Source organism: Pteropus medius, unplaced genomic scaffold (genome assembly GCF_902729225.1).
Source record: "Pteropus medius unplaced genomic scaffold, Ma_sr-lr_union100, whole genome shotgun sequence".
In the NCBI taxonomy this organism is placed as follows: Eukaryota; Metazoa; Chordata; class Mammalia; order Chiroptera; family Pteropodidae; genus Pteropus; species Pteropus medius.
Window position 1 is genome coordinate 4,789,464 of NW_024354500.1, and position 15,637 is coordinate 4,805,100.

General features: G+C 30.7%; 1 protein-coding gene across 10 annotated transcripts in view; it reads left to right on the top strand.

Moving 5' to 3' along the window:
* EPHA7 (EPH receptor A7) overlaps positions 1 to 15,637 on the top strand; it is a 158,549-nt gene that overhangs the window by 55,745 nt on the left and 87,167 nt on the right. Inside the window, exon 6 of one of the 10 annotated variants that reach the window (XM_039853325.1) lies at positions 10,803 to 11,926. The exons of the other annotated variants lie outside the window; for them this stretch is intronic. Coding sequence (XP_039709259.1) covers positions 10,803 to 10,843 — 41 coding nt within the window. The 3' untranslated portion in view covers positions 10,844 to 11,926. Of the gene's footprint in view, positions 1 to 10,802; positions 11,927 to 15,637 lie in introns of those variants that run through there. 10 annotated transcript variants of the gene reach the window in all.

Sequence of the window (15,637 nt, forward strand, 5' to 3'; positions counted from 1 at the left end):
ATGTCTGTAATTTTAGAATAAGTGCTTGGGAGATCGCATGGATTTCAAAAGAAACGAATTAGGAAATACAATAGCCATGATGATTATGAACTTGTAGTTTAGCCTAAAAACAGTTTTCACTTATTTTCTTACTGGCATTTGAGATACCGTACTCAGTCATTCTTTGCTGTGGTGAGTATGTTTTGGAAAATACAAATTGGGAAGGAAGTTTCATAAACTGGAGACTTTCTACATCTTCAGGAAAGTCTTATTACTAAAGGAAGTGTCAACAATTGAGGGCTTTCTCAACCTTTTGAAAATTCTTGCTGCTGAAAGAAGATGCCATGTAATAGATGTATTCAAGTGGTATTTCATTGTCATTAATAAAAAGGAACCTGCACTGGAATCCTCAGTTGTTTATGCATCATAAGCTTATAGCAAAGTCTTCTTGATCTTTGGCTGACTGTCATAAAGCATTATTATCCCCAATTCCTGGACATAGACTAATCTATATTTCACTTCTATGCCAATTATAACAAAATGTTACCTATTTAAATTATATCTGTAAAATGAAAATTATGCATATAGTCTCCTGTTTACCATTTTGAACAGATTAGTAGGGTCTTACTCTAAAGGTTTCTTTTTGATGTTTATTTAAAAGGCTATTGCAAATCAGATCTCTTATGTAAAAGTAGAAGTCTGGAGGTAAAACAACATAGAGACTTTCTAAATCTTCAAAAATTGGACAAAAGAACTAATTGAACTGATACTTGGATTGATTTATTTTCCTTACCCTTGTCCTGTATACTAATTTTTTAAAATGCTGTTGTCGTTACATATTTTTACTTGTGTTACATTATATCAAAATTTCTCATCATAATTCTACAGTGAGTAGGTTTGAAACATTTTGGGTTCACAATTGTGACATTAGAGCTATCTTTGGAACCATTAATAGGACTCTTAGGTCTACTGAACTGGAATAACTACTTTATTCCTGCTGATCTCAAGTATAAAAAGGGACATTTTAATTTTTTTTTTTAATATGACCTAAACACGCTAAACTGATACCACAGATAATTTGCCAAATAGGTCGCTTTTGGAATCTGTTTTCTTGCTCTTTAAATGTCTGTCGTTCAATTTTTCAAGTTAATACTACACAGGCTAAGTAGGTCATAGATTTTCCATAAATTCCCGAATGATATATCTCACAGTAGGTAGGTAAAATGGCTTTGGATGTTGATTCTCTTCTGGTTAAGAACACACTAGATATATTAGTTTTTTGCAGGGAGATAATTTAAATGTGTAAAAATTCGATTATTATGGTTACACAACTCTGTATATATACTAAAAAATATTGAATCATGTACTTAAAATTAGTGAATTTTATGATATGTAAATTATACCCCAGTAAAGCTATTAATTTTTTTATAAAGAATTAATATAATAAAGTTAAAAAGCAAACTAGGTTTGCACTTTTACATTAAAATATTAGTTCACAATTGCCCAGTCTTTACTACATCTCAAATGCTAAAAATTCATAAATTTACACTGTTAGCTTTTTCTGGTAGCGTTTTCCACTTTCAAAAAGAAATGAATTTAAATAAGGCAGCAAGCTGTGGTAATTTTAAAAGTTTTAATTTATTTTTTAACAGAGGAAATTTAGAATGTCTTAATGACTGTTCTATTGAATCTGTATACTCACTTCCCTCCCACACGCACCCTGTCATCAATATTTTTGCTTTTTTTAAAGGAGGGATGATTTGAAACTTTGTCCATGTTCATGACTATCATGGAAACCTGCAATGATCCTTGAAAGTCTCATCCTCCATTAACCAAACAGCATTGCCTCCCACCTAGTTTATGCTGAAATCAGTTCAATAATAAATTTAAATCTGAATCTATGGTCAGTTATCTCTCTCATCAGCAGTCCACTGATGCCTTGCATAAAAAGATTTATTAAGAGAATATGCACGCGTCTGGGCAAGAATACAGCATAAGGATAGAATATAATCAGCCATTGTTCGAAAGGTCATGTGTGCACTTTGTAGTTCCTTTTCTATTAAAGTTTGGAGTCTGGAGCTCAAGACTTTCCATACTGGTGTTTGTGGAAATGGAAATACTTTGAAGAACTTTTATCCTTTGCTCAGAGTAGGAATAGGGCTATTGGTGTTAAAGGATCTGTGCTCCAGCCCCTGTTCTGCCACTTATGAGGTACATGCTCATGGATGAATCACTAATGTGCTATATGAGTAAAATGGAGATAAAATAATATCTAGCTTCCTGTATCCTGTTAAATGAGACAATATTGGAAAAAACTGAAAAACTCTTTATTGTTATAAAAGTGTTATTTCAGTGAATAGCAAGATGAATGCTGATGAGTCCTTTTTATATAACTCTGTGAATGTTGTCAAGGCAAAAACACTAAATTTTTTCTCTACCCTTGTAGAGAAAAAATGTAGGGGTAATAATGTAGGGGTAATAATGTAGGGGTAATAATGGAGGCCCAGAATTGGCAATTATGTGTTATAACATTGGAGGAAGGAGAAATTAATTTTGTTTGGCCTATGTAAAATGTGAATGTTAGCTAGTCATGAGTTACCTTAAGACTGTAGTTCTTATTCAAATCAATAATTAGTTTTAAGAGCAGTGTATAGAGAAGGATAATACGTGATATTCATATTTAGATAATTTTTGTATTTACTTATCAAGAACATATGACCTACATAAGCTAGCTGAAATATATTCTTTTTATTATTGTTTGCTTAGAAATGATATTAAATGTGAAGTCACACAGACCAAACTTATATATATTGGAGATATTTAAAAAATACACAGGTGAAAGAGAAAGCGTATACATTTGATTTATGGCATTATGATTCTCTACATTTGTTATACAACTAGTACACAGAAAACACTGTTAGATAGTAAAGACTCAGATTGGAAGACTCTCTTGAACACATATGATCTTAATAATTATGTACGTGTTCTCAAGAGCTATTTAAATGTTCCTTTTAAAATATTAATTCATCCAACTATACTGAGTAAGATGTGTCAAGTACTGTGGAGGATGCTAGGATGGGAAGGTAAAGAATAGTCCTGTCCTTGTGAGAAGCTCATGCTGTAGCAGATACATATTTAATTGCACAACTCATGATAGGGCACTTGAATATAAAATGATACATGTTGTAGAACAGCCTTATGAAGAAGATACAGAAACCCTGAAGAAGAAATGATTCTTTACATTTGTAGAAAAGGAAAATTCCTCACAGAAAAGATGCCAGTCAATCTAGAGCTTCAGAATGGATATGATATTGCCAGAAGGAGACAAATAAGTCATATTCTAGGCCCTCAAGATGACTTCCCCCATTAAAACATTATAACTGCACTATAATTCTTTCATGGACCTATTGCATTAACACAGAAATATCTGCAGGAGTATGAAAGTTAATAAAAAAAGATCACCCTAAAATTACTGGCTCTTTCCGTAATACCTTCATTCACTGTGGGATCATTTAAAAATTAGACAATTTTTAACTTTGTTAGAAAAACAGTACAAAATTATAAAATGCGATCTTTTCCCCCAAAGAGTCTTAAGGGACTTAACAATTATTCGTCAGGTCAGTGATTACGTATGTTTATCTGAGTCTTTACTATCTAACAGTGTTTTCTGTGTACTAGCTGTACAACAAATGTTGTGCCATTAATTCCAGTGAGGAAACACAAAAGTTAAATGATTTTACAAGAATGAAAACATTGAAACATGAACAGAAACTGCATAGGCTTTGTTATTCAATGACATAATTAGCTTACTTAACTGTAGACAAGTTATTTCACCTCTTCGAACTTAAATTTTCTCCTGATGATGTCTTGCTACTTGACTCCTCATATTATAAAAACCGACTTTTATTAGAATTTTAAGAGTATATTAGAGCACTATAGCCATTATAATAAAAATGAGTTACAAGTTATTGAGCACTTACTATGTTCGTGGTACTTTTAAATGTAAAATGTACTTGAGAAAAGTGTCAAAGTTGAATCACTTAACTTCTTGGGACTCATGTAGTCCTCCTAAGTAATGGAGAGACTTGGGACAGATCCCATCTTATGTCCATAATTAAATGGGCAAGGTCATGATACAATGCAAACTATATATTATGCAGTGCATGGTTGATTAATAATTATTGATAGTTGAGTAATATGTGTATGGATACTATAATTTTTAATGGGATTGATAACTGTTATAAAGCTCTAGCAAGCACTGGGAAGGAAACAAGGATGAAAACTGTAACCTCTTGAAAGAGGATATAATTCCCAGATTGGGCTTCCCAGGAAGCAGACACTTAGATGAAGACTAGTGTGCAGAGCTCAGCAGAAAAATTAAGATGTCTCTCCACACCATAATGGCAGATTTGCTGATACTCTACAATGATATCTTACAGAGTTGCTCTCAAAAATAACTATTTTCTTTCTCTCATCATTAATTTTGTTATATATGGATGAAAGGTTCATGTAGCAATTAAACATACATTATATCATTAAAATGTGAATTAAATTTGTAAAGTTGGTAAGACAAATATTTAATACCACTTCCAGGTAAAACGTTGAAGTTTAAAGTATATGACTTACAAAGGTCACATGGTAAATTATATACTGGTGAACTGGATTATCGCAGTCAAGTACACTGCTTACCTCAGAATTCGTAAGTGTTATGTAATCTTATCATGAGCAACTATCTTAAAGAATTTAGACCTATAGTTCTTTTTTTGGGAATTCGTAGACCAATTTAATAGCCTGGTGATAAATTACTGTTCAATGAAAAAGAGACCTACTAAGAAGTGTTATTTCCTGAGGATATTAATAAGAAATGTAATCTCTGGGAGACAGCATTGTTAACCATAGTCTTTGCCTTCTGACTATTATTTTATTGCCCTTCTTCAGGAAACTTTAAAAATATCCCTACACATCTTAATTTGACTAATTTCACTTATATTTTCAAGTGCCCAGATCTACTTTCTCTGTCAGAATTGCGATTTGCTTCAGTATTCCTTTATTTAGGTTTCTGTAATGCTTATATAATGTGTCAAATGAAATATAACCATACTTATATGATATAATATACATAATCAAAATTACTTTTAAAAAGACAGTACCAAAAGTCATTTCCTATATTTGTCACAAATATCTTCACTCATATTTATTACTGTGACTCGACTGTGACTATTTTTCTCATAAATTAACTCAGGTCATTTTTTTTTTTCAATAATTTAAAATGGTAGTTCAAGTTATAAGTAAAATAAATTCCATTTAAGTTTATGTATTTTAATATTTCTTAGGAATAGATGAGCTCGATTTATATTTTAAGGGAACATGTGAAGAAAAGATATTTTCTTGTTTGATATCATTTACTGATTATACCACATAATATAAATTCAGCTGTCTCCATAAGGTGAAACAAGATTTAAATACAAGAAAAGCCACCACTACTACAAACACATTTTATAGAAATAGTTTTAATGTTGTTAAACATATGTACATATACACACACTGTCTGCAGCAGAAAGATCAACTGAATGAGATTTCTTTAGCAATAAACCATTCAAATATGCATTTCTGTTATGCTTCTAGTTATTTTATAAAACTGATGTGTCTGAAAGGCAGATCAAATTCAGTCATGCTAATTCATGCTATAGGGCATGACATTTTAGAAATTTATATGCTTTGTTAGGAAAGTATGAGTTTTATATTATTTTAATGAAATTTAATTCTTAATATTTAAATGTTTTTGCAACCATTAATTTAAAAATATACATGTGGATACATACAGTTTTTAGTAGTTATCAATAATTGAAACATATAAAGCAATTTTTAATAAATTAATATATAAAGGGTTAGTTTAATTCAAATTCAATATAATTTTATTTAAATCATGCAATGAATACATAAGATAATTCCAAGTGTAAAAATTTCATGATTTGGTCTCGAACTGATAAGTATATTTATAAAGCTTAAACTGAATTTTCAGCCTTAACTTGGTATTTAAGTAGATATTTAGAACAAAAGCTTAAAGTAATCTTATTATAAAATATTATACTACAAATAACCTTTAATTTTGAAAACTTTTACAATTCTTCATATTTTGAAAACCTGCTGAAAATAGATTAATTTCTGTCTTTTTAAATGACATTGAATGTAATAGAAGCATGAACAGACCAAAATTTGAGATCTTTTTCATTAGTGTTTAGTACTATTTTAAGCACATGACACCAGCTTTTCATATGTTATTTTAGTATTTTTGGAGTTTTTTGACTGCTTGAGACTGAACATACCTGTTCTGTAATTTTTCTCAATTAAAATATATGTAAAGAAATGCCTCTAAGCAACTTGTGTCTCATCCCCACACATTCATCTTCATCTCACTTCTGTGTTCTCCAATAACAGTATCTTTGTGAGCTGTCAAATCTACCCCTTTTTGCTTTCATAAATATTTGTAATGAACTAGTTATGCTTATGTTGGGGCTAGGGTGACAAGTTGATCTTCATATAGTTCAATAGAAGGACTCTGTAAATATTTGAAAGAAACCTAGTATAAGGTGTTTTAAGTAGCTTCTCATATTTTTAACTTAATACATCTTATTCTTTTCTTAATTTTTTAATCTCAGAATTGCTATTTGGTGGGTAATGATACTTAAATATCCCGTAAGAAAGAGTTAATTTGTACAATAACTCAGTTCTAATACTGCTATGAACTGAATTATGTTCCCCCTACCCCAAATTCACATGTTAAGGCCTTAACCCACAATGTGACTGTATTTGAAGACAGAGACTGTAAGGAAGTAATTAAAGTTAAATGAGGACATAGGTTTGGAGCCCTGATCCTGTAGCATTAGTGTCCATATAAGAAGAGACAGTGGAGAGCTGCTGTCTTTCCACTCGCATGCACTGAGGAAAGGCCATGTGTGTACACAGTGAAAAGGCTGCCATTAAAGCCAGAAAGAGAGCCCTCCTCATAATGTGAACCCTGCCAGACCTTCATCTGGGAGTTTCAGACTCCAGAACTGTGAGAAAATTAATTTCTGTTTTTCAAGACTCCTAGTCCATGATATTTTGTTATAGCATCCTGAGCAGACTAATACAAAGATCCATCCCTGAGGTAATTTATTTCTATCCTATTATTTTAAAGGAAAGTATTAATTTTTATATCATGAGGACAACTAAGGCGTGTACACTTTTGCGGATGAGGCAAGGAGTGGGAGCTGTAGAAATTGTATGCATGTCTGTGATTTTTCTCCCTCAAAAAAGTGCTAAACTTATTTAGGCCAATGCATTGGTAAGCAGCAGAAAGACCAATAATAATATTTTGTTTTTGACAGCCAATATGTTTTTTAACAGAGCCAATTCATTATCTAATAAGTTATATAAGGTGCTACCTTAATGATAGCAGAGCATTCGATAAAAATATTGTGTTTTGTCCCTGAGTTTTCAAGCTTGAGCAAGTTTGTCATATTATTCGTAATGTTAAACTAGCAATTTCTATATGATTAAAAAGTAAGTGCTATTTTAGGATTTTCTAGTGAAGACAAATTTATAACTACATTTTGGAGATTTAAATTCATAACTAGTTAAATTTACGCTTCCTCTAAATAGGCTCTTCAAAAAATATGTGACTGACCATTAGATCATTGTCCTGGAATAGTCCATAATGATGCAATTATGTGAAGTAATTTTTATTATATGTGTTGTCCTTACTAGGAAATTCTTCATTTTGCTATTGTCAGTTTGTCGAGTGGAGATTGTTGTGAATTAAAATTCATCCACTAAAATATTATTTATAAAGAAATAGCAGCTTTACTTTTAAAGTCAAGAAATTTGTTCAATTAAGATGCAGAAAATCTGTTGTAACTGAAACATGAATAACCAGACAACCTGCTTTTTACTTTTAGGGAGAAAAAAATACAAAATTCAAGTTAATAGCATGGACTTAAGTAAAATGTGCAATTTTTTTTCAGGGTATAACCCTGGGTCAATATATATTAAATTCAGTCTCTTTTTCTGACGGTATTAAACAATTAATAAAACAGCAAAATACGTATAATATTGTAGCATTACTATACTAATACAAGCTAACATGTTTGTAAAATATTTTCAATATGAATTGAATCAAGAAGTGATTTTTCTGTAGTTGTCCAAAACTGGTTACCTGATATACTTGGTGTTGTTTCACAGTACAAAAAGGTTTTGATCTGTAAGTTGTTTACCTAGTTCATATAGAGCAAACTATTGTAACTATTTCTCCAAGTGTTATAAAGCAATAGCATTGTGAAGATGAACGGTTTCAGAAAATATTCATTTAATAGCCAGAAATTGATAAGCTGTATTTCAGAGAATGAAAAGCCAGTGGATGAAAATTTCATATATTAGTCATATATACACAAGTATACATAATGTGAATTGGTGGTGGTGATGGTGGTGGTGGTGGTGATGATGATGATGATGATGATGATGATGATGATGATGATGATAAAAACTTGGGCCCATAAATTTGAAGTACATATTTAGGTTCCCCCCAGTCCCATTTCCAGTACACTGTTACATCCAACCATATACCCCATTTCAAGCCTGGGGTGAGCTGAGACATAACTTTGAGAAAGGTAGGAGATAGTTTTTACACTGACAAGCATTTAGTTCTGTTTTCAGTGCCAGTGTTAAGAGAGAGTAAATGTTGGTTATTTTATTCCTTGCTTCATTGGTGATGAATTGAAGCAAATTTGATTCAGACAGGCAATCTGGTGGAATAATACAGAGCCACCCACAAAAACATCTGTACTAATCAACCAATGCAATAAATTAGAGCTACAAGGAAAAGGCATTGATCCAAGAGGATCATTAACAGTTTTAACCAACTGATCTAAGTAATAGAGTAAAGGAGAGAACACTATCAAGATCTTGCTTTTCAGATCTGTCAATTACTACTGCAAAAACCTGATTGCTGCTTGTTTCAATTTCAACTGTTTTATGACTTAGGGCTCTTTGTACTATTGTAAGCAAGAGGGAAAAAAAGATCAATTAAGAGGTAAAAACCCAGGAACAGTTATCCAGATTTTCTGCACTTCATTTACAAAGAGGTTAGTCACAAAGGGAGAGATAATTGCTGCAACCCAACAAAATTAATCAGGGAGAAGGCAGAGTGGATGATGTATGTTCTGTGACAAAGTGCATGGTGGAGAGGTACCTACAGACCTGGAGCTGCTTGCCTTAAGAAACAAGGACTAGAAGAGGAGATCTGTGAAAAACAGCATAGCTTTAATGCACACAGTTCTTAATTATCCATAGTATGTTGACGCCTGATATTAGTATCCCAGTTTTTAATAATATTTGATCACGAACTTCAAAATATAGAAAGATATCTGGGCTGTATCACATAATCTGACATGTTTAATGTGTAGACATGTATATAGACAGTTATAACTATATATACTTTTTAACTTCATACATTTTATAAGCACATAAAATTCTTAAGAGAATGGACGTTAGATTGGTAGTGGAGCCTAAGTGTTATAAATTGGAGACTCATGATCTTCTGGATGGTGAGTTACTGAATGGACTGTTGAGAATATAAGGTGGAGCTGTAATTATAAAGTTGGAAAGAAAAGTTTTGAGAACATCAAGAGTTAGGAGCTGGCAGAATGTCAAAATCATATGATGAAGACCAAAAACAACCAGACCAGTTGGATAGGAGTGCTGTAACTGTAACCAAAGAAGGAAAATTTCCTGAGTCCAGTTGATCATAGAGTGAAATGTTACAGAAGGTCAGTAGAATGAAGACAGAAGAAAGTTTATTGCTTTTGAGTTTCAAGCTGTGAGAAACAATTTTGATAGACAACTTGGGTAGAATATGTTGTAATCATATTTGTCGTGTTTGAAAACAAAGCCTAACACTGTAGCATAGTGATGTAAGTTCTCAAAGTTGGCTGAATTGAATTGTAATAGATGACTTTTTATGCTGATTTCATACAACATTTATCAGACTGGTAAAGACTCTAAGACAGAGAATGAGTCTGAATTTTGTTTGAAAAAAATTACTGCCTTTGTTCTTTTCTAATACATTATCATAACCTTGTTTTCTCCTTGTTTTGACATCTTATCCTATTTTCCCACATCTCTGACATCACTAAGAACCCAGATTTAGTCTCACATAAATTTCATTGTTGAAAACTCGATAACCTCAGAAATAGAGGTCATAAAAGTAAAGCCGTTAATTCTGTAAAGATAAATTGTGTTTATAACAATGTCTGTTCTAATGTATTTATTATTCTTAATATAAAATATGGCTATAAAATGAAATTGGTTATTACACACATCTCATAAAGACTAGGTCTGGTACTATATATATATAGTGTATATATAATTTGTATAGTTATATATGTACATTTTTGTTGTGCTTTTGATTTTCATGTTTCTTTCTCTTTCTAGTTTTTCTTTCTCCCAGGCTTTTTAAATTATGCCCCATATCATGTGCTCACTTACAGAAAAGTAAGAGATCCACCTACAAGTTTAGAAACTTTATTCTTGCTTTTTATATAGTATGTTAATATTACTAAGCCATTATCTTTTATTTTTAGTCACATTTTATTTACCTTTAAAAATCACATTAAAAAGAACAGAAGATATGATGCCATTTCAACAAATCTTGTATATTAATATGATTTTTAAGTAATTTCTGGTGTACCTGCTGCATTAAATCTGGTGTTATATTTGAAAAGATACTAACTGGCCTCCTTAAGACTGCTGACTACTTTGATGTTTCATTTTTCTTTAATCCACAGATGAAATGGATGAATGGATCTTAATGATAGTGTCCTGGTGACTCTTTTTTCAGATCATTTTTCTGGATAAACATCAGCTAATCTGACAAATCATGAACAGTTTACTTTATAGTTTGGTTAGGATTAAGTTACTAACTGGAACCTGCAGGAAACATGAAGAGCAGTGTCTTCTGATAAAATGCGTTGGTTATTTACCATGCCTGTTTTCAATTTTGATCAGTAAACTTTAGGAATGGAGAACTATAAACATGGTCCTCTGACAGATGTATTTTTGTATGTTTTCCTTTAGCACTTCAAAAATAAACAGGCCTGGTATATCAAATTTACATATCTAAAATCTAATTGCATATTTACCTATGGATTTCTTTACTTCCAAGTTTTCACCATGTGGAAAGAGCTTCTTTGTAAAATTTATTTTTATTTACAACAATTTTAGAAATAATACTTTATTAGAATTAGGTTAGAACATTTGGGATGTGCCCTCTAATTGCTTATAGGTAATAGTGCAACATAGGCTTTATTTTGAGTGTCTTTTAATTTGAAGTATTTTTATTTGATATTGGGATGAACAATTTATTGAAGGGAATTTGACTTTAAATATTTTTTGTTTAAGTAAAACGAAATATAAATTTTTGGAGAAGTTATAATTATTTTAGGGTTTGTAATAGACATTAATATTTACATTGTTATTTGAAGATTTGTGTAGGACAAAACTCTTTCAATTTTTATGCTAAGGTTATTATTTTTTTGACAGTAATTGTCTTTTTTTGTGAACTCCATATGCCATTTACTAGATGACATTGTTTTCCTGTTCAGCATTAACTTTCTTCTTGCAGACAAGGACACTGTTATACATTTTGCTTATACAGGTCACTAAAATCAAAACGTGTTTATTAGAACAAACAAATGAGTAATATGTAAAGCTATATTTTCCAAAATCATTTAATTGGACATTTTGTTTCATCTATCTGCTCTTAGGTGTATAATAAACACACCTAAGAGAACTCAACATCGAAATTAGATTTAGTATCCCTCTGGGTAACTGAAATTACCCTGCTGTTGTAAAACACTGTTTTTTTATTGTTCTTAGACTGTAAATAAATGTATTGACAGTAAAGAATTAATAGCACATTCATGAAGACTTTATTTAATAATGATGTAAAATACTTTTATGCCATTCGATTTATCTAATTTATAACTCTGATTACCCCAGCATGTCTCTCCTCTGCAAGAATTGCTCCCTGGGGACTAGTCAACTTATTAATTCATCACTTGTTCTCTTATGGTTGCAATCCCCATTATAGTATGAACATAGAGTGATATTATTCTCTTCTGAAAGCTGCCAGCCAACTGGTTCCAGTCTAGTTTACCTTTTGTTTGTAACTGTGATCCTAATGGTATTTCTATTGGATTCTTTTTCTAATAGGTTATATTACAATCTAGCTTTTTGTCTTATGGAATCATGATTAGTATAGGACAGCAAGAGTGAATTACACACCTGCAATTAGAATTTTGTGAAAAGGAAAGACCTGCTTCAAGTTAACCTGTAGGTTTTTTTTTTTTAAGTGTCTTTTGATTTATCTGTCACCTGATCCATCAGCAATGAATAATTTTCATGGAAGGTGCACTTTAATTACATTCCCATTTGACTTGCATTATCAAGCCCTATCTAGGTAATTAATCTCACCAAGTATCCAATTTCGGTCTTTATTGCTGGCAGGCAGGCCTCCTGAATTATGTGTGCTTGAATGGGTATTGGGTCTTTAACCAAGCAGACCCTGAAAGAGATCTGGGGCCTTCCAAATGCTGGAACCATGTCTTAGAAGTTTCTTAGATATTGTGATTAAATTATATTTGACATCACAAGTACACTTCCATATTCAATAAAGCCTATAGATCATTATAATCATGGAAGCCTTCACTTCTAGGTATAGGCAATCTGCATGTCATTTTGTATGGTGAGGAGGATATATGCTAAATTGTTAAGTGTAGCTAACGTCTGTATCAATCTGCTGATATAAATTTACCACAATCAACACCTAAATTTAAGCATTGTCCTTTAGTTCAGGATTTAAGGTTTATATGAATTTAGGTGAATGTTTAGGTTAAAAGATGGTTAGTTCAAAATTAGAATAACTTACAATTAACCTGCTTTATATTCAGTCACACACTCTGTTTTCTACAGTTCTCTTTATTCTGAATTAATATATCTCACATTTTGTTTTCCCTATCTTTTGGTTTTGATGGTTTTCACTTCTTAATTACTTATATTGATTAATGCCAAAGTTCAATGATATTACCAACTTAGTTTACACACATACACCCACAATAATTCCAAATATATAATTTGTCTTTCTATTATAGTCTTGTGTTATAATCTAGTGAAAACATGAATTAATTGTTTTATAATTTTCTAATTTTGAAATTATGTTTATAGTATACATAGAATTTCTTTACTCTGAGGACATTTGAAAAAACATTGGAAGCTTCTTAAAAGTCAAATTAAAATGTAGTATAAATAGATTGACTGTCGGTTCGAAAGTGGTATAAAATATCTGACACTATTTGAAGGCATAGATTAGCAGAAAGCAGTCCAATTTGTAGTAGACTAAATAAACTATAATGTTTACACAGTAAGTAAGATATCTTGGAAAATTCGACTGATGATACTGGGAAAAAGATGAGTACTTTTCCAACTTCTACTGTTAAGTTGACAGTTAAGTCCATAAATCTCTTCCTCTAATCCTTAGGTCTCTCACAAAGCCCTGCCCTGTGTCTCCACAAGGATATAGGTTATGATTGAATTTATAAGTATATGATGGAATACTTTATCAAACCAAAACTTACACAGATAAAATCTATAACTATTTAAAAAAAAACTCTTAATGTGTAACTTCAATTTGACCTGTTCTTTTTTATGAAAATAATTGATCACCTTTTAATGTAATATATATTAAATATGGATTCCTAAAATATTTAACATCACTTTCTAAAAAACACACAGTATTTTTTAACTAAATATTTCCCTTGTCATTTAGAAATGAATTTTCTGGGCTATTTTTTCAGACTGGTTTAATTGCAAGAATATACAGACATTTTGTCATCTTTAATATCTAGAATGAAGATGCCATAATTTAATATAGTATTATTTTGTTATATATATTCATAACAATTGCTTACAAGCCAAAAGATAAATTTAAATTGGTCAGGAAGATTCATTACTGAATGGTTCACTATTGTGAATTCCTCAGTAAAGTGTGTGCATGCGCCCATATGTATACCCATACACACCAGATATGTATATATGTATGAATTTATATTATAAACTTTAAAGGAATTATTTTCTTTCTGAACATACTATTAAAATATACTACCTCTAATAATTGGGTATGTAGTAACTCTTAGTTAGATTTCCTCTTAAATATTAATATTAAAGCAAAGAATTTATGGCTTTTTAACACCTGTCCCTAGGATTTAGTTCTTTTTTTGTCTCTTTTGAATTATGAGAATTTATTTTTTTTTAGCAAATGGTATTGCTCCATGTAACACCATTTTGAATTGTGACTATAACAAATATAATTAATTTAATGTTTACAGATAAAAGAATTGAGGCTTAAATAAGATAGACTATATAACATCTTGTAGTGAATCAGTAGGGTCTAGTTTAGAATTTTAGGAATGGTTTGTTAACCAAAAACATCCCATTTGAGTTATTTTACTTTTCTTCTGTGTATTCTTAGATGTAGATCTTTTTCAGTGTATTGACCTGCCAAAAATCTGTATTGCTTGGGCTGTTTATAAATATATTGAGCTGAGCAGATTATTTACCTATATCAAAATAAAATCAGTTTCTCTATAACAATGCACATAAAGAAATACAGACTTAAAAGACATATCAGACAAGTTGGACTTAGAACTCTGGATTTAGAATCAGAATGTTTAAATCCAGATTAACAAATTGCTTTTTGACTTTGGGCAAGTAATGCGATCTCTGTATTTTAGTAGTTAATCTCAGGATTACATGAAGCAATACATGAAAAAGTGTTTTATAAACCCCAAACACTTTGCAGTTGTCATTTGGAGATATTGATATACTAGAATGGAATTTTGAACACCTGTGAGATAAATTTAACTGTGGGAGACCACAATCTTGGAAAAATTAGCAAACTAATACTGTTTATAATACAAATTAATGTTGACTTTATTCTCATGAAATGTTGCCATCTCAATAATTAGGAATACAAAAATAATATTTCTATAAACCTGTTTCTGGGCAGAACCATCATAATTCAGAGAAGTCCAGAAATTAATGAGAAATGTATTAGATATAATTGATTTCTTAAAATGAACATTGAATTCTTAATAAGATACTATCTCACAAAAAATTAAAAACCTATTTTAATTGCCAGTTTTCATATTATTATACTTTTAGAAAATGATGCTAAGTACCAATGTTATATTTCATGCTTTTTTTTTTTTTTGAAAAATGAAGTAGTGTGAAAATATAGTGTGAAAATACATAGTACCTTATGGTACTATGTATATGGATTATATAAAATGTAACATTTATTATTAAATTTAATTCTCTAGGTATATAGATAAACTATAGATTATAAATATATAAGTTTCTTTACTACTCTATTAGAATACAGGGCCTTTTCTATTGTTGGACTCAAGTTATGTTTTATTTTGTGAATAAGGTAATAAATGGAAGAGGATAAATTGATAGAAATAAATTGAAAAAATGTTTTGAAGATTGACAATCTTTAAATTTTTGAGAGATGTTCTAATATGTATCTCCATTAAATAATAAGAGAATAAAAATGAACTATTTT